The 20,076-nt window shown below is 47.8% G+C and overlaps 1 protein-coding gene across 2 annotated transcripts in view; it reads left to right on the top strand.

The window, feature by feature from the left end:
- The window catches only part of LOC145341161 (nucleotidyltransferase MB21D2), a 41,829-nt gene extending 23,883 nt beyond the window's left edge, over positions 1–17,946 (top strand). For both annotated transcript variants that reach the window (XM_080186073.1, XM_080186074.1), the window contains exon 2: positions 14,787–17,946. In XM_080186073.1, the coding sequence (XP_080042199.1) occupies positions 14,787–16,051 (1,265 nt within the window). In that variant the 3' untranslated portion in view covers positions 16,052–17,946. The remainder of the gene's footprint in view (positions 1–14,786) is intronic.
- The last annotated feature ends 2,130 nt before the right edge of the window (positions 17,947–20,076 follow it).

Raw genomic sequence — 20,076 nt, 5'->3', positions numbered from 1 at the left:
AGGGGGATTGAATATAAAAATAGGGAGGTCTTGCTGCAGCTGTATAGGGCATTGGTGAGGCCGCAGCTGGAGTACTGTGTGCAGTTTTGGGCGCCGCACCTGTGCAAAGATATTTTGGCCTTGGAGGGAGTGCAGAGGAGGTTTACTAGGCTGATACCGGAGTTGAGGGGGTTGAGCTATGAGGAGAGGCTGAATAAACTGGGCTTGTACTCGTTAGAGTTTAGAAGAATGAGGGGAGATCTCATTGAGACGTTTAAGATGATGAATGAGGTGGATAGGATAGAGGTGGAGAGACTCTTCCCGCTCAAAAAAGACAGTAGGACTAGGGGGCATAGCCTCAAGATAAAAGGGGGGCGGTTTAGAACGGAGTTGAGGAGGAACTTCTTCACTCAAAGGGTGGTGAATCTCTGGAATTCTCTGCCCGTTGAAGTGGTGGAGGCTGCCTCGCTAAATATTTTTAAGACGCGGGTTGATGGGTTTTTGATAAGAGAGGGGATTAAGGGTTATGGGGAGAAAGCGGGAAAGTGGAACTGAGCAGCGACAGATCATCCATGATCTTATTGAATGGCGGGGCAGGCTCGAAGGGCTAGATGGCCTACTCCTGCTCCTATTTCTTATGTTCTTATGTACCCAAATAGGCACCACAGTGTGGCAACTAGGGGATTTTCACAGTAACTCCAGTGTTAAATGTCTGCCTACTTGTGACTAATAAACAAATGTTCTTAGTGCCCCTGTGTCAAATTTAATTTGGAGACGCTCCTGTGAGTGTATTTTTTGCTGGACTGAAGGTGCTATATAAATACAAGTTGTTGTTGTGGTGACTGGTCGAAGCTGGGATAGCTTTAGAATCTGGGTGTTCGGGGCACTGCTCTTTGGGGGCAAAGTGATGATTGGAAATGATAGTTTCATGTGGTTGAACACTGGTGGTTAGTACCCAATCTCGTGTGTATTGGCAATCCAATAACCCTATGGGAGAGGAACAGAAAGAGGTCAGTGAACACTGCCCTCTGCACACAGTGGTCTCTGCAAATATCCTGGCCCCTCTTGCTTTAACACTTTCTTTTTAAACCTACCCGCTTTGGCTTCCATTTGTAACATCTCCTTGTCTGACTCTGTGTCAGATCTTGGCTGATTCCACATGTCTTGGGATGTTTTAGTGCATCAGAGGCGCTATAGAAACGCAGATACCGTTTGACTGGCCGGGAGTTCCTGGTGTTGGTTCACAGTTCAGTCGCTGACAGAGGCTGCGTGTTGCCTCTATGTGCCTGTAATAACTTGTCCGCTCACTGCGGGATCATTCTCTGCGTGTAGATAACTGATCCCTCGAACTCCCGGGAACATGTACCTTTCAGTATTAAAGGCTGATTCCTTTGCAGCTCACTGAAATGCTGCAAGCGATAAAAATGCTTTACTCGCCTTATTTATTGCTTGAAGAGTTGATGCAGGCACGATGGACCAATTATAGGCGGATCTAGATGGGCTGATCAGTGGCGAATAGAATTCAAGCTGGATAAGTGTGAGTGGTGCACTTGGGTGGGGCAAACGAGGCAAGGGATTACATGTTGAGTGGCAGGACCCTGGGAAGAACCGAGTATCAGACTTTAACCCGGTGTTGTGAGATTACTTACTATGATGTATAATCATGAGGTCGCACTCACAGAAAAGATCCATTGCTTCTGCACCAGTCAAAATCAACAACCTAACTATTCTAATCCCATTTTCCAACACTTCCCCTATAGCCTTGTCTGCCTTGGCATTGCAAGTACAGATCTCAATGTTATGAGGGTCTCTGCCTCCACCACCCTATCAGGCAGTGAGCTCCAGACTTCCCCCAACCCACCCTCTGGGTGAAAAGATTTTTCCCCGTATCTCCTCTAAACCTCCTGCCCCTTAACTTAAAGCTATGTCCCTGGTCAGTGATCCCTCTATCAAGGGGAAAAGCTTCTTCCTGTCCACTCTATCTATGATCCTCACAATCTTATCCATCTCAATCATGTTCCCCCCCTCAGCCTCCTCTGCTCCAAGGAAACAGCCCCAGTCTGTCCAATCTCTCTTCATAACTAAAACTCTCCAGCCCAGGGAACATCCTGGTAAATCTCCTCTGCACCCTGTCCAGTGCTATCACATCCCTCCCATAATGTGGATTCCACAACTGTCCACAATACTCTAGCAGTAGCCTAACCAACATTTTCAGCATAATCTCCCTGCTCTTAAACTCAATGCCTCAGCGAATAAAGGCAAGTATTCCAAATGTCTTATTAATCACTTTATCCACTTATCCTGCTGGCTGAAGGGACCAGTGATTTGATCTGACACAGATCAAATGTGTGCATGTACAAAAGGTTGTGAATGTAGTCCAATCCATCACGCAAACCAGCCTCCCATCCATTGACTCTGTCTACACTTCCCGCTGCCTCGGCAAAGCAGCCAGCATAATTAAGGACCCCACACACCCCGGACATTCTCTCTTCCATCGTCTTCCTTCAGAAAAAAAGATACCAAAGTCTGAGGTCACGTACCAACCGATTTCCAGAACAACTCCTTCCCTGCTGCTGACAGACTTTGGAATGGACTTAGCTCGCATTAAGTTGATCTTTCTCTACGCCCTAACTATGACTGTAACTCTACATTCTGCACCATCTCATTTGTCTATATAGTGTGCAAGAAACAATACTTTTCACTGTATGCTAATACATGTGACAATATTAAATCAAATCAAATCACTGGTCCCTTAAGCCAGCAGGATAAGTGGATAAAGTGATTAATAAGGCATTTGGAATATTTGCGTTTATTCGCTGAGGCATTGAGTTTAAGAGCAGGGAGATTATGTTGGAAATCTAGAAAATGTTGGTTAGGCTCTGGCTAGAGTATTGTGGACAGTTATAGAATCCACATTATGGGAGGGATGTGATAGCACTGGACAGGGTGCGGAGGAGATTTACCAGGATGTTCCCTGGGCTGGAGAGTTTTAGTTATGAAGAGAGATTGGACAGACTGGGGCTGTTTTCTTTGGAGCAGAGGAGGCTGAGGGGGGGGACATGATTGAGATGGATAAGATTGTGAGGATCATAGAGAGGACAGGAAGAAACTTTTCCCCTTGATAGAGGGATCACTGACCAGGGGACATAGCTTTAAGTTAAGGGGCAGGAGGTTTAGAGGAGATATGAGGAAAACCTTTTCACCTAGAGGGGGGCAGTGGGGGGGGGGGGGGGGGGGGGGGGCGGAGAGTCTGGAACTCACTGCCTGAAAGGGTGGTGGGGGCAGAGACCCTCATAACATTGAGATCTGTACTTGCAATGCCAAGGCAGACAAGGCTATAGGGGAAGTGTTGGAAAATGGGATTAGAATAGTTAGGTTGTTGATTTTGACTGGTGCAGAAGCGATGGGTTTTTTGTGAGTGCGACCTCTTATGATTATACATCACAGTAATCTCACAACACCAATCTCACAAGTCCAACAGGTTTATTTGGTAGTATGAGGTTTTGGAGCGCCGCTAGGCACTCACCTGATGAAGGGGTAGTGCTCCGAAAGCTCGTGCTACCAGATAAATCTGTCATACTTTAACCTGGTGTTGTGAGACTAACAGATTTATCTGGTAGCACGAGCTTTCAGAGCACTACCCCTTCATCAGATGAGTGCCTAGCGGTGCTCCAAAAGCTCCTGCTACCAAATAAACCTGTTGGACTTTAACCTGGTGTTGTGAGATTACTTACTGTGCCCCCCCCCCGGCAATTCCACATCGTGACTATACATTGTACAGGTTCTGTGATTTATCTTGCATTCTCATTGGTTCAATTTCCATTGCAGTTTTTTTGTTCCGAAGGCACTGCCTTGTCTGTGAGGTGTCATTCCCTGCCTGCCCTCTGGTGTGGCACCCACGTGTTATTCCACCCAAGGTACCGCCTGTGGGTCACTCTCTCAGAGACCGTGGGTTTGAGTCATGCCTTACAGATGTGAACACATAATCCAAGCTGAGAATTCCAGTGAGGGCACCAGGGGAGTGCTGCTCTGTCAGAAGTACAGTCTTTCGGATGAGAAGTCACGCTGCCTCCTCTCCTGGGTAAATGTAAAGTAATGATGTGGAGATGCCGGCGTTGGACAGGGGTAAACACTGTAAGAAGCCTGACAACACCAGGTTTAAGTCCAACTGATTTATTTAATAGTAAACTCACAAGCTTTCAGGGTTTGCTCCTTCTTCAGGTGAATGGAGAGTTCTGGCCTCAGACAGAGCGTATAATGGCATGTTATATGAGCACATATAGATGTGTGTGTGTTTGTATGTGTATATATATAGATACTGATATATAGATATGAGCATATATAGCAGACAGAGCATATAATGGCATGTTATGCTCTGTCTAAGGCCAGAACTCTCCATTCACCTGACGAAGGGGCAAACCCCGAAAGCTTGTGAGTTTACTATCAAATAAATCGGTTGGACTTAAACCTGGTGTTGTCAGACTTCTTACTAAATGTAAAGTTGCCATGGCTGCTATTTCAAAGAAGTTCCTGAATCCCTGAACCAACATTGTTCCAATAATATTCTGCCCTGATTTTGAGATTGCTTGTGGGATCTTGCTGTGTTTCCTGCCATTCAGGAGCATTTCACTGGCTGTAAAGTGCTTTGGGTTGTAGAAGGCGCTGCCAATAAAAACTGTTTCTCATCGCTCCTCATCTTGGCTGCGTGGAGACTGATCTCTGTTTCTTAAGCTGCCTTTCCTCTGTGTGGCAGACAGATGGGGAGTATTTACCTAAGACACTTTGTACAACACTAAACACGGTCAGCTGAACACCAGGGGCAGTGCCAGATTTCACCACACAGAAGCTAATGAGGAATGATACAGGCATTGGTGAGAATCCTTCTGGCCCGTTCTGTGTGAATGTCTCACGGGGGGGGGCGAACCGTCAATACACATCTTAACTAAACCAGGTTGCTGGAATTCACACACACAACACACTCACTTCCCTTTCACCCTGGCTTGCTTTCTCCATTCCCGTTTGCTGCATCAGCCAATAGCTGCCAAGTGACTCTGCTGTCTGGAGGGGTGCCCAATGCCTTGACAAATTGGGTATCAAACTCGAATTAGGCCACTGTTATTCCCCCAGTATTAAATTTCCCCTCACTCCTACTCTAAAGCCAGGCCTGAACTTTCTGTTTAGCGTCATTTCAATGCAGTCCGTCCAACCATTTACACCAAATTGCGTAAAACTCTCAGCGTGGAAAGGGACTATCCTGCCGACACAATGGACGGTGACACAGTGGTTCGCGCTGCTGCCTCACAGCGCCAGGGACCTGGGTTCGATTTCCAGCCTCGGGTCACCGACTGCGTGGAGTCTGCGCGTTCTCCCCGTGTCTGCTCGGGTTTTCTCCCACAATACAAAAATGTGCGGGTTTGGTTGTTTGGGCCATGTGAAATTGACCCTAGTGATAGGGGATTAGCGGAGTAAGTATGTGGAGCAATAGGAATTGTGGTTGGTGCAGACGCGATGGGTCGAATGGCCTCCTTCTATACTGTAGGGACTCTATGATTCTAGTCTCCTGCTTTGTATCATCTCAATCAGCGTAGCTTTCGATTCCTTTCTCTCTCAGATTAAACTTCTCCCCAAATGAAGTGATATTATTCACCTCCCTCTCCATGTGGGAAGTGAGTTTTAACTGATATGGGTTTATGCTGGATCATCCTAAATTTATGGTTCCCCAGCTTTGGACAAAGGAAATATTTAGAATGAGTATAAATGATACGCTACCATCGTTAAAATGTACCATTCAGTAAATCCCAAAATGCAAGTATTTTGCTGGCATGTTTTTCTTATTCATTAAAAGGATGTGGTCAGCATTTATTGCCCACCCCTAGTTGCCCTTAAACTGGGCGTCTCACTCAGCCATTTCAGAGGGCAGGTTAAGAGTCAGCCACATTGCTGTGGCTCTGGAGTCACATGTAGGCCAGGCCGGGTAAGGATGGCCGATTTCCTTCCCTAAAGGACATTGGTGAACCAGATGGGGTTTTTCCGACACTGGATGATATTTTACGATCCAGATTTTATTCATTGAATTTAAGTTCTGTCGTGGTGGGATTTGAACCCATGGCCCCAGAGCATTAGCCTGGGCCTCTGGAATTACGAATCCCGTGACATTATCTGTGCACTATCAGCTCCCCCCGCTCACTGACTGATGTTGGGCTAAATCAGCTGGGAGTGTAGTGTTGAACCTATCTAGCCTGCACATGAACCCACCAGAACCTGAGCTTTCACCAACATCTGCTCAGGCACTTGTGCCATTTCATAGTGGAGGCCATTTGGCCCATTGCGCTTGTTGCAGCCCTTTGAAAGAGCAATCCAATTACTGCCACCTTCCTGCCTCGTTCCCCTTCAACTCCCTTTTACAAGTGACAATGGAACTTTCTTCCACTGCCCTTTCAGGTAGCGAGTGCAAGGTCACGGCTTAAGAGTTAAACAAGAAAATTCTCCCATCTCTCCTGTGATTCTTTTGCTGGTCTTAAATCTGAGACATAGAATCCCGACAGTGAAGGAGGAGGCCATTCAGCCCATCAAACCTGCACCCGCAAAAATCCCTATTCCTGTAACCCCACGTATTTACCTGCTGGTTCCCCATAACACTAAGGGGCAATTTAGCAAGGCCAATCAACCTAACCTGCGCCTTTCTGGAGTGTGGAAGGAAATCAGAGCACCCCGGAGGAAACCCACGCAGACATGGGGAGAATGTACAAACTCCACACCGACAGTGACCCAAGCTGGAAATCGAACCTGGGCCCTTGGAGCTGTGAGGTAGCAGAGCTAACCATTGTGCCACTGTGCTGTCCCCTGGATACTGGGCCCTCCAGCCAGTGGAAACAGTTTCTCCTCCTCCTTAATTACTGGCTCAAAGATTTCTTCACGATTTTGAACAGCTCCATTAAATCTCCCCCGAACCTTCTCCACTGTTGAGAGGCCACAGTCCCGGTGTCCCCCAGGCTCTCCGTGTGGATGGAAATCCCTCCGCCACTGAAGAACAGCGTTTAGTGTTTGGCGTGTGTGCGTGGCAGTGGGGATAAAGCTGAGGCTGCGCTGTGTCAGTGCCTGGGATGCAGTGTTTCAGTGACGCACAGAATAGTGCAGTCGGAATTGGGGGGGGGGAAGGTGAAATATATGCTGACGTCACGGTGACACGATGTGTAGGACAGAATAACCTACTAGACTATTGGATGATTTATTTCCTTGTAGAGTTAGAGATGCTGACTTTGGGGAACTGTGTGCAGCAGGAGGGAGGACAAAGGAACATTAACATATTCTTTCCTGTGGCAGCAAGGGACGGGGAGTTGCGCACCGAGCCTGGAGGTCAGCTTTCTGCTGAGCTGTGCACCGCGGTGCCAAGGGCCCAGCTTGGCGGTTCGCGCAGCAAGTTCTGCTTTTTAAATTGCACAAAACGCCTTGAAGATGGTGGGCCCCCAAATCCAGCTCCAAGCACAAACTCCCAGGGAGTGCCGCACTGCCGGAGGTGCCATCTCTCAGTTAAGATGTTAAATAAGTGGTTCCTGCCCCCGCTGACGGGCGTAGAAGACCCCCCCCCACGGCCATTATTTCAAAGCGGAAATGGGGAGACCCCCTGAGATTCCTGGCCCAGATTTAACCTGCAGCCGGGCACCATCATTGGCCCATTTGTGGGGTCTTGCTGTGCATAAGTTGGCAACTGCATGTCCTACACGAGGGGACATAGCTTTAAACTGAGGAGGGATAATTATAGGACGGATGTCAGAGGTAGGTTCTTTACTCAGAGGGTAGTAAGGGCGTGGAATGCCCTGCCTGCAGCAGTTGTGGACTCGCCAACTTTAAGGGCATTCAAATGGTCATTGGATAGGCATATGGATAACATTGGAATAGTTTAGGTTCGAGGGTCATTAGATTGGTTCCACTGGTCGGCGCAACATCGAGGGCCGAAGGGCCTGTACTGCGCTGGAATGTTCTATGTTAAAACATTGACTACATTCTGAAAGCGCTTCATTGGCTGTGAGGCACTTTGAGGTCTCCTTCACTTGTGAAAGTCACTATCCTTACCCAGTCTGGCCTACATGTGAATTCAGAGCCACAGAAATGTGGTTGATTTTCAACTGTCCTCTGAAATGGCCTTGCAAGCCACTCAGTTTCAAGGACAACTCAGGATGGGCTTCGAATGCTGGCTTAGCCAGTGACACCCATGTCCCAAGAATGGACAAAGAAAAGGACAATATTTGTTTCCAATCTAAGGGAGATGCGCTCTCTGTAGCAGCTTACCAGCTCACTGGTATCGGCTGAGACTTCTATTCCTGAGGAAAGGTGCTCTGAAATTTATTTATTAGTATTGCAAGTAGGCTTACATTAACACAGCAATGAAGTTACCGTGAAAATCCCCTAATTGCCATACTCGGGCGCCTGTTCAGGCACACTGAGGGAGAATTTAGCACGGCTGATGCATCTAACCAGCACGTCTTTCGAACTGTGGGAGGAAACCGGAGCATCCGGAGGAAACCCACGCAGACACGGGGAGGACATGCAAACTCCACTGGTGCTGTGAGGCCAATGGTAGTCATGATGTGGAGATGGCGGCGTTGGACTGGGGTAAACACAGTAAGAAGTCTCACAACACCAGGTTAAAGTCCAACAGGTTTATTTGGTAGCAAAATCCACTAGCTTTCGGAGCGCTGCTCCTTCGTCAGGTAAGTGGGTGTTCAGAAGTCCCAGTCACCTGATGAAGAAACAGCGCTCTGAAAGCTCGTGGATTTTGCTACCAAATAAACCTGTTGGACATTAACCTGGTGTTGTGAGACTTCTTACTGTGAGACAGCAGTGCGAACCACCGTGCCATCGTGCTGTTAAGATTATAGAGCTCGATCAGTCACTCAGATGTAACTGCTCATTCTCTTAAGTCAGCCAGCTGGACAAGAAGCAGTGTAGCCTGCTCTACAATCCCTGCTGATCCTTGTCTGCTCTCACTCACTGAGCTGTTTGCTGAACCTACCAGACAGAAGAGACAGTGGATCTGAACTGGTTCCAGCAGCAACCCACAATCTCAATTATGTTCCTGGCTTGGGCCACTGTGTGTGTGGAGTTTGCACGTTCTCTCCGTGTCTGCGTGGGTTTCCCCCGGACGCGCTCATTTTCTCCCGCTTTCAGAAAGACGTGCTGGTTAGGTGCATTGACGGGGCAGCAGGGTGGCGCGGTGGTTAGCACTGCTGCTTCACAGCACCAGAGATCGCGGTTCGATTCCAGGCCTGGGTCTGTGTGGAGTCTGCATCTTCTCCCCTTGTCTGGATGAGTTTCTTCCAGGTGCTCCGATTTCCCCCCCCCCCCCAGAGTGTGAAAGATGTGCTGATTAGGTGAATTGGCGGTGCTAAATTCTCCCTCAGTGTACCCGAACAGACGCCAGATTCTGGCGACTAGGGGATTTTCACAGTAACTTCATTGCAGTGTTAATGTAAGGCTTACTTGCGACTAATAAATAAACTTCTTGTGCTGTCTGCCCATCACTTAGTCTGTCTTGTTTTGCTCTGTCTGTCTATTACTCTCCCTTGAGCCTCGCTCTCTCACAAACTCTCACCTCTTTGTCTTCTCTTGAGCTCTGTCTCACAAGTTCTGTGCTTCCTTTTTGCTCCTTTGCTCTCTGCCTCACGCTCATTACCGCTGGATGAATTGTGTGATCGGTCTCGCTTTTGCCCTCTCGTCCCGTCTGCCTTGTTCCCACACCCTCATTTCGTGCAATCTCTCTCTCCCTCTCACACTCTCGTTCGGCTCCTTCATTAATCTCCAAATTTCAAGTCAGCTTAAATTTTATGTACAGTCTGGTCTAAAACAAAAGCTGCTGCACCTTTGTGATCCTAATCAACAAGTTTTTATCGTTCCAGTAGATTTAAAAAAAGGGACAAAAAAGTGAATAAACCTCTCAGGAAATGGAGTTATACTTAATGAAATCACTCATTATGTTCAATAATTACTCATTTCAGAAATGAATTAGACTCAATTACAATTATTTAAATGTGTTAAAGAATATAAGTTTATTCAATAATTTTGATCTATCAATCCCAACTTTTAATATCAATTTAGTCTCTCTTTTCAAAAATTAATTTATAATTAAGAATGGGAAGGAGGCCTTTTGGCCCCTCAAGCCTGCTCCATCATTCAATTAGATCACGGTTCGTCTGTGCCTTAACTCAAGAATGTGTTGTGACCAGAGCTTAAGGGGGTTGCAGACGGCTATTGATAGGTTGAGTGAGTAGATAAAAACTTGCCAGGTGGAGTATATCGTGGGAGAATGCAAAGTTGCTCATTTTGGCAGGAAGAATTAAAAAAAACAGAGTGTTACATAGACAGCGAACAGCTGCAGAATGCTGAGGTGCAGAGGGATCTGGGCATTCCAGTGCATGAGTCTCAAATGGTCAGCTTCCTGGTACAGCGAGTAATTAAGTCTAATGGAATGTTATCCTTTATTACAAGAGGGATTGGACTTCAAAGTTATGCTTCAGTTATACGGGGCATTGGTGAGACCACATCTCAAATACTGTGTAGGGTTTAGCTCCCCTTATTTCAGGAGCTGGTTGTGGTTCAGAGGAGGTTTACTAGATCGATACCTGGAACGAGTGAGTTGTCTTCCAAGGAAAGTTTAGAAGGACTGGGCTCGTTTCCACTGGAGTTTAGAAGAGTGAGGAGTGAGCTGCTTGAAGGAGCCTGGTGGCTGCCCCCTGGGTTACAATAAAATGCTGGACATAAAATGTCAGCTCGGCACCTACGTACAGCGGTCGTGCTGACTGTTGCTTGGAGCAGGTTGACAGAACGTTGAATGTGAGCTTTGAACTCATGTAGGGGGAGGGCCTGGGAGTGCAGCACTTTTCATGATCTCAAGATGTCCAACCGCCAATTAAAAACTTTTCAAGTTTCAACACTCTCGTCCTGTAGGAAAGAGGGCAGCCAATTTCTGCACAGCAAGATCCCACAATCAACACTGGCGTAATGAGCAGATGATTTTTAATAGAGGGAGGAATATTGGTGCCAGAACACCGGGGAGACCTCCCATGATCCTCTTCAAATTAGGATCCTTTATGTCCACCTATGTGGGCAGAGGGGACTTTGTTTTGATATCTCACCCACCAGATAATCTCTCTGACAACCCAGCACTGGCTGTAGTCCTGGATCTCATACTCAGGGCTGCGGAGTGGGGAACTTGAACCCACGATCTTCAGACCCAGAGGCTGTAAGCAAAAATCGCACAGTCCCATAAATTAGCCGGGCGTACAAAGGCGATGAGGGCAAGATGGATTCATTGAGTTAAGCACAAGGACCAGAGGACTGCTGTGTGAGGGAATACTGGAAATACTTCAAAGGAATAGTGAAACTTCATAAAAAATATACATAATGATACCAACAGATTGAAGTTATTTCAAGACTGATTTATGCGTGTAGTCCTGCCCAAACAGTCGCAATTGTAGAATCCTTTCAGTCCAGAAGGGTGCAGTTTGGCCTATTGAGTCTGCACTGACCACGATCCCACCCAGGCTCTATTCCCATCATCCTACATATTTACCCTGCTAATCCCCCTCACACTAAGGGTCAATTTAGCATGGCCAATCCGCCTAGCCTTTGGACGGTGGGAGGAAACCGGAGCACCCGGAGGAAACCCATGCAGACATGGGGAGAACGTGCAGACTCCACACAGACAGTGACCCAGGTCCCTGGCGCTGTGAGGCATTAATCCATCTCATCGACACTGTTTCTTAATAACACTTACCTCCCCCTCCATCTCTCTGTATCACTTTCCCACTCTTGTTCTAGGTTAAACAGCGCATCAATTAGAAAATTCTCATTCCTTGTTCACAACTGCTTCCATGGTTGCCCCACCCCTCCCCAACACTCCCCTCCACCATCACCCCCAGCCCAGCCCAACAACACCTCGCTCCCCTAATTCTGCCCTCTCCGACTTTCCCAATGGCCCATGCCTTCAGCTCGCTCATTCCTCACCTCTGGATTTCCTTGCAAAGGGTCCAGAGGAGGCTCACAAGAATGACCCTTGGAATGAAGAGCTTGTCGTATGAGGAGCGGTTGAGGACTCTGGGTCTGGTACTTGTTGGAGTTTAGAAGGATGAGGGGGGATCTTATTGAAACTTACAGGATACTGCGAAGCCTGGATTGAGTGGACGTGGAGAGGATGTTTCCACTAGTGGGAAAAACTAGAACCAGAGGGCACAACCTCAGGCTAAAGGGACAATCCTTTAAAACAGAGATGAGGAGGAATTTCTTCAGCCAGAGAGTGGTGAATCTGTGGAACTCTTTGCTGCAGAAGGCTGTGGGGGCCAGGTCATTGAGTGTCTTTAAGACAGGGAGAGATAGGATCTTGATTAATAAGGGGATCGGGGGCTATGCGGAAAAGACGGGAGAATGAGAATGAGAAAAATATCAGCCATAATTGAAAGGCAGAGCAGATTTGATGGGCCGAGTGGCCTAATTCTGTTCCTATGTCTTCTGGTCTATTTCCCTCCTTAAACCTTGCCCTTGAGGCCTTGTTTCTGTTAGGGTGCGAGGTCAGAAATCCCAAGGTATATAATGAAGGCAGACTAGATCCCAACAATTTTCTATTTTGGCATTAGTGCGAGGATAGGATACTTCGCCCCAGGTACGATTTTACTGACAAACAAGAGAGCTTTTATCAAAACAATTTTGATTTAACAACACTGTATAACTTTAACAAATGAATTAGCTTCACATTTAACTGTTGAACAGTACTCAAAACATGACAAGATACAATTCTTAACTGCTAACCTATCACTATGAGTGCCAATGACGCAATATTTCTCTTATAGACTTAAACTTCTGTTTAAAATTAGTCAGCACAATACTGGCATACTTGCTTTTACTTAGGTTAACGATCTTGGAGCTTTCAGAAAATTTCCGTACAGACAGATAGTTAGAAAGACACTTATTTCTTTTGCCAGCTCCAGGCAGCAACTGTTCTTTATTTTACAATGAAAGTACAATGTTTTTTTCCTGCAGGCTTAGCTCCTCCCCACACAACTCTGTCCCTGTCAATCAACCTAACTAAAACACGCATGATTCTAAATACACAAAAGGTCCATTAACCCTACAAAGTAACACAGCTCTAAACTCAGTTATTATCCTGCATTTTCAGCACTTGAGCTGCGTGCTTTCCCAGACAAATCGACTGTTGTAACGATGCACTTACTCTTAAAGCAGCCCTTTAAGAATAAGTTGTATCAAAATTGCATAGTATCATCACACTTCCCTCCTTTAAGATGTACCTTAAAACGTGACTTCTTTGACTAAGCTATCAGTCCTTGGATCTCTTCATGTGGTTCGATGTCAAACTGGGTTACGAGGAAAGGTTGGAGAAACTGGGACTATTCTCCTTGGAAAGACGGAGATTGAGGGGGGACATGATAGAGGTATATAAGATACTGAAGGGAATAGATAGAGTTAATAGTGAGAGACTGCTCCCTAGACTGGGTACAAATATGAGAGGTCATGATTTAAGGGTGAGGGGGGAGAGGTATAATTTGGATATGAGAGGAAGGTTCTTTACGCAGAGAGTTGTGGGGGTATGGAACGCGCTACTGAGTAGGGTGGTGGAGGCAGGAACGTTGGACTCGTTTAAGGTTCAGTTAGATAGACACATGAGTGAAACGAGGATGGAGGGTTATGGTAGGGGCTATTAAATAAGGTTAGAACCTCGGGAGACACCGGAAAAGCAGACTTGTAAGATTAACGTTTTTGTCTTTTTATTCTGCAGGTGGAGGTCCACCTCGTGTCAAACGAGGGGCATGCACACGGTGGGTCGTGCGTGGGCTGCTCTTGGAGGTTCCGGGAGTGGCCTAGTACTTCGTGTCGGTGTGTGTGCTTGATCCTGGACCGGTAGACGGGCGCTGCAACAGCTCGGTGACTAGCACTGCTGGCTGTGCAGATACATGGATTTGGGCCTGTGTCTGTGGGAGTTTGCGCATTCTCCCTGTGGTTGCGTGGGTTTCCTCCGGGCGCTCCGGTTTCCTCCCACACCCCAAAGATGTGCTCTTAGGCTGATTGGTTTTACCAAATTGACACTATTCTCCCCTGAATCTGGCTAAGTTAGGGGTTCCATTCGTAGACACGCAGGGTAGAATAGGTGTAGGGAGATGCGGCGGCGCGGGCTCGTTGGGCCGAAGGGCCTGTTTCCTGTGCTGGGTTGTTCTTTGTTCTTTGTTTGATTTACAATTACCTTTTGAAGCACCTTGGGGCATTTTATTAAGTTAAAGGCATCGTATAAATGCAGGTTACTGTTGCAGTGGCTGCCCTGATAATCCGAGTTCTCATTTGTTAACTTTTGCAGCCTTGTGTCACTTTACTGATGATCCAACAGATGTACATTTATATAGCACCTATGGCACAATAAACGCAAAGCTTTGCATTGGGATATTATCAAAGTTTGCCACTGGGTCACAGAACGTCTAGTTTTAAAGGGTGATGAAGTTTAGGGAGGAAATTCCGGAGCTAAAGGCACGGCCGCCAATTCTGAAATGGCCACAGTCAGATATGTAACCTGATTGGGAATCCAAGATGCTGGAATTGGAGGAGCACAGAGATTTCAGAGGGTTGCGGGAACCAAATGTTGATGAGAAACTAGGAGACCAATATTGCCTAGAATTTTATCTTTGTTAAACGATTATCAAGCCAGGAGGATAGAGGGGGCTTTGGTTTCACAAGAAGCAATTTGTTGGTTTACTCTTCCAAGCCCAGATTGTCTGCTTTGTACATATCTCTGTTTTTGTTTTGACCAGGCATGGTACAGAAGTTGGACCAGAAGCTTCCAGTGGCCAACGAGTACCTCCTGCTGTCCGGGGGTGTCCGAGAAGGCGTGGTGGACATGGACCTTGAGGAACTTAGCATCTACGTCCGGGGGACGGATTACGACATGGACTTCACTCTCCTGGTGCCGGCCCTCAAACTCCACGACCGAAACCAGCCGGTCACCCTGGACATGCGCCACTCGGCGCTCTGTCACTCTTGGCTGAGTCTCCGACTCTTTGACGAGGGGACCATTAACAAGTGGAAGGACTGCTGCACCATCGTGGACCACATCAACGGAGGCACCAACTACTTCTTCTCCCCCACCCGGGTGGCCGACTGGTTTTACGAGGCCATCACCGTGGTGCTGGCCGAGATCCAGAAGAAGCCCCAGCGCGGCATGCCGAAGGTGGAGAAGGTGGAGAGGAACGGCACGGTGATCTCCGTCGTCCTGGCCGTGGGCTCCAGCCGCATGCTGTACGACATCATCCCCGTGGTCTCCTTCAAGGGCTGGCCTGCGGTTGCCCAGAGCTGGCTGATGGAGAACCACTTCTGGGACGGCAAGATCACGGAAGAGGAGGTGATCAGTGGTTTCTACCTGGTGCCTGCCGCCTCTCTCAATGGGAAGAGGGAGAACGAATGGCGTCTGTCCTTTGCGCGGAGTGAGGTCCAGTTGAAGAAATGCATCTCCAGCAGCCTCATGCAAGCCTATCAAGCCTGCAAGGCTATCATTATGAAGCTTTTATCCAGACCCAAAGCCATCAGTCCGTACCACCTGAGGAGTATGATGCTCTGGGCCTGTGATAGACTCCCCGCCACCTTCCTGGCCCAGGAGGAGTACGCTGCGGACTTCCTGCTCGGTTTGATTGATGACCTCCAGCACTGCCTGGTCAACAGGTCCTGCCCCAACTACTTCATCCCGCAGTGCAACATGTTCGAGCACCTGTCTGACGAGACGGCCATGCTCCACGCCCGCAAGCTCTCGTCGGTGCGCTCCGACCCCGCTGAGCACCTGCGCACCGCCATCGAGCATGCCAAGGCTGCCAACCGGCTGACCCAGGACACCCACCGGAGGGGCAGCAGTTCCGGTACGCCTTCCCCGTCCTCGGACAACGGGGACGGTCGTCAGCCGGACGACCGGCTGGCCAAGAAGCTGCAACAGCTGGTGACCGAGAACCCTGGGAAGTCCATCTCCGTCTTCATCAACCCCGACGACGTCACCAGACCCCACTTTAGAATAGACGACAAGTTCTTTTGAGGACGAGTTGGGGGGTAGCGGGAGCCCCCATACCCCTCAGGCCCTCCGAAAGGACCAGAACACTTCAATAGCGCTACTCAAAAGCAGAATGTCTAATGCGATACACATTGAACCTGGTCCCTTCAACACCTTGAAGACCAAACCCAAGAAGATTAGATGGGTTTTGAACGCAGCTTTCGAACAATAACGCTTTTCAATTTCCTCCGACAGGTGGGGAGGGGACGTTTGAAAGTTCTTTGGTTAGAAATTGTTTGTGTTTTCAAAAAAAGAATGGGTATTACCTCCCCCGCCTCCTCTCCTCCAACCCCCCCCGAGTGGTCATTCCAAAGCAAATGGCAGAAGCCTCTGGGCTGACAGCGAAGACCAGATTTTGCAGCACACTAAACACTGCGGGAAGCCTGGGTGCAATGAGGAACCGGAATACGACCGGGTTCAGGATAACTGGGCCCCTGTTTCAGAAGGAATGTCGTGGACAGAGTGTTCCAAGGTGTTATTTTTTTCCCGTCAAAAAAATTCCGTAGGTTTTCCAAAAGGGCAGCGGACTTCATTAATATTTGGAAGGAGTGGGCTAGGACGATATTGTGGGTGGGATTCTCCAGCTGTTCGTGCCGCTGGGATTCTCCAGTCCCGCTGCAGTGAATGGAGATCTGGGCTGGGCGGCAGGTTCTCCGCCCTCGCTCGCAGCGACACCAGGATGTAATCTGGCTGTTAGTTCACTGGGTGCCTCCACAGGACTGGGGATTTTTGCACGCTCAACTCACACTAACTTATTGCAGTGACCTCTTTCTGCCAAAGCAGGTGGACTTTGGGGTGGGGATTGGGCCTGCATTGCTCGAGTCTCATTCTCGTAGCGGTTTATCAACCTGAGCAAATGGAAACCCACCCTTAACGCTCCTTGCGTTCAATCGCGGGTCAGGTGCTGAGTGAGTTCAGAATGGCTGGAGTGCCCGAAGTTGGCCTCAATTCTGACAGGGAGGAGGGGGGTGGCGAGAGGGGAAATCAGACAGGATGCTATTCCTGATCACTGTCCATCTTCCTAACATCCATGAGAATATGTATGTATGTTGGGCAAAAACAGGATTGGATTCAGCTGTGATGCCTCGCAAGGTTGAATAGCCTGCATTGACCATCTGTAAGTCTCTGCCTGTCGCAGTCTCTGTCTGTCCCTGGATCTGTGTGTCTCTGTGTGCCTCTGCCTCTGTCTGTCCCCATATCTGTGTGTCCCCATCTGTCTGTCTCGATCTCTGACTCTGTCTGCTGCCTTTACTCCTATTTATCTTTTCACTGTCTCGCTGGTTGGGGTCAGACCCAGACATTCAATAGTTGGCTCTTGTCAAACTATACAACTGTATTACGAGCTTTGGGGTCTTGTAAGGGAAGATGAGCTGTTACTGTGCAGTTCTATTGGACTGGAATAAAAAGTGTCTTTATCTGCAGTTATGGATCCAACAGTAATGGGGTTTATTTCCCACCGACACCTTGTCACTCTCAGTTGCATCCTCCCTTTAATGGAATCTTTCCCTTGCCTCTTATCTGTTACAGACTATGAAATATTCCCGACTCGAGGCTAAGATTACTTAAAACCATGCCAACTTGCCCTGGTAATTCTGTACTTTTCTATAACTTAATATGCTGCCCACATTACAGAGACTGCACTCCAAAAGACCTATGATTTGTGAATTATCCCTGTTGGTGTATATAGGGGAGCAGAATGTGCAGGTATCTGAATAATCCTCTTCATCAAGCTATAATTTTGGTTAAGGAAACTGACCATTCCACTTTGGGGAGTGTCTGTATTTTCTGATTATTGTGAATTCCTGAGTTGACCTGTTCCTTTTCTTGTCTTCCAATCTGACAATCCTCACAATGTGTTTGAGTGCTCTATCCTTCTGCTACAAATGTGGCCTGTGAAGTGGGGCCAGCTCTCCCTATGTATGTGGAGAGAGAGAGAGTGATCTCCAGTAGGCCCATTGTCCATGTATGGATTGTCTCTCTTTCTCACTGTGAAACAGCAGCTCTGGCAACAAAGAGCCAGGGACTTGGACAATCCCTGTCGTAAAACACAAATTGAATGGGGAGTAATCATATACCTGCTCAATAGTAAAAGTAATGTGGTGAAAAGAACATAAACTAACAAATTACCCATGAATTTCCTCCCCCATTCACCCACTTCCACTTAGATTGGTGGGAGAGCGGAGGTGGGGGAAGGTAGTCAGATACATTCTCTCTAATTAAAGGCATTTTAAGAATTCCACCACCTATTTGATCACTAAACACACCCCTACATACTTCTGTCTTCAAGCTAAGTTATAGGGTACTTGGCTCCGTAACTGTCCTGCGATTGTCCTGCCCCAGGCCAACATCGCACACTTAAGTCAGGCAGGGTTTTGAGTCTGATAAAGCACACTGAAGATTCCCAAATACTGTTTCCCCTCCAGGAATCCATTGCCCCTTATTTGGTTCTTGAGCTTTGGTTGGATCTACGAAAGGCTTTCTGTGAATTGAAGACTGGGGTAAAGTACGTAGGTCTCAAAATAATTAATTCTCACTCATTTATTTGGCCTATTTTCTAATAGTCTCTATATTGTCAAATTGAAACTTAATTAGTTCATTCCACCTCTCCAACAATTCCAAATGGCACAGAATCATAGAATGGGTGGTAGCACAATGGTTAGCACTGCTGCTTCACCGCTCCAGGGACCTGGGTTCGATTCCTGAGTCGGGTCACTGTCTGTGTAGAGTTTGCACATTCTCCTCATGTCTGTGTGGGTTTTGTCCAGGTGCTCCGGTTTCCTCCCACAGTCCAAAGATATACGGGTTAGGTTGATTGGCCGTGCTAAAAATTGCTCCTTAGTGTCCTGACGTGTAGGTTAGGGGGATTAGCGGGTAAATATGTAGGGGTAGGGCCTGGGTGGGATTGTGGTCGGTGCAGACTCGATGGGCCAGATGGCCTCTTTCTGCACTGTAGGGTTTGAAGAAAGTGAAGATAGAAGCCATTCAGACTATCGAGTCTGCACCAGCTCTCCGAAAGAACATCCCATCCATGTCCTCCCCTCCACTCTGTTCCCGTAATCCCGTGTATTTACCATGGCTAATCCACCTGATCTCCATACCTTTGGAGTGTGGGAGGAAACCAGAGTACCCCAAAGAAACTCACGCAGACACGGGGAGAAGGTGCAAACTCCACACAGACAGTGACCCAAAGCTGGAAGTGAACCCAGGTCCTGGTGCTGTGGGGCAGCTGTTCTGACCACTGTGCTACCCTTGCTTGCATGTCAAACCTGCCAGTCTTAAAGCTATTTAGCATCACTTCTAACATCAAGAAATCTCTTTCCATCTTCATTAAACTCTCCCTTTTTGAATCGTTTCGGTTTCTACTAACTAGTAGTTGGAGGCAGGAGGGGCTTGTCAGCCCAAATGTCTGTGATTAGAGTGGACTAATCACTCTAGTCCATCTCTCTGACTCCATCCCCTTGGTACTGTTGACCCATTGCACTTCCTGTGCTACTTGATGATATGAGTTACTGCCTCCATCCTCTCTCTTTCAGACTGTGTCCCGTCACATTCCACAGAGGCCCTACACGACAGCTCAGTGACTATCACTGATTGCTGTGCAGATACATGGATTTGGGCCGGTGTCTGCGGGAGTTTGCATATTCTCCCCGTGCTTGCGTGGGTTTTCTCCGGGTGCTCCGGTTTCCTCCCACATCCCAAAAAACGTGCTGTTAGGCTGATTGGTGTAACAAATTGTCCCTAAATTAGTCCTCCCTCAATCTTCCCCAATAGGCGCAGACAAGGGTCACGGGTAGAGGAGGGCACTCACAATGTTAAAATGGCGGCGCGGGCTCGTTGGGCCGAAGGGCCTGTTTCCCGTGCTGTGTTGTTCTTTGTTCTTTGTACTCTTTCCCTCCCATTCCTCTGGGGATTGGGGGAAGTTGTGCCTCTTTGCAATTCATCCGAAATTTAACAAACCGGAGGAAACCAGAGTTTGATGTATCAGGAGAGGCTGGAGAGACTGGGATCTT

This window comes from Carcharhinus amblyrhynchos, chromosome 3, assembly GCF_965287045.1.
Source record: "Carcharhinus amblyrhynchos chromosome 3, sCarAmb.v2.hapA, whole genome shotgun sequence".
In the NCBI taxonomy this organism is placed as follows: Eukaryota; Metazoa; Chordata; class Chondrichthyes; order Carcharhiniformes; family Carcharhinidae; genus Carcharhinus; species Carcharhinus amblyrhynchos.
This window is presented reverse-complemented; position numbering and strand designations above follow the sequence as displayed.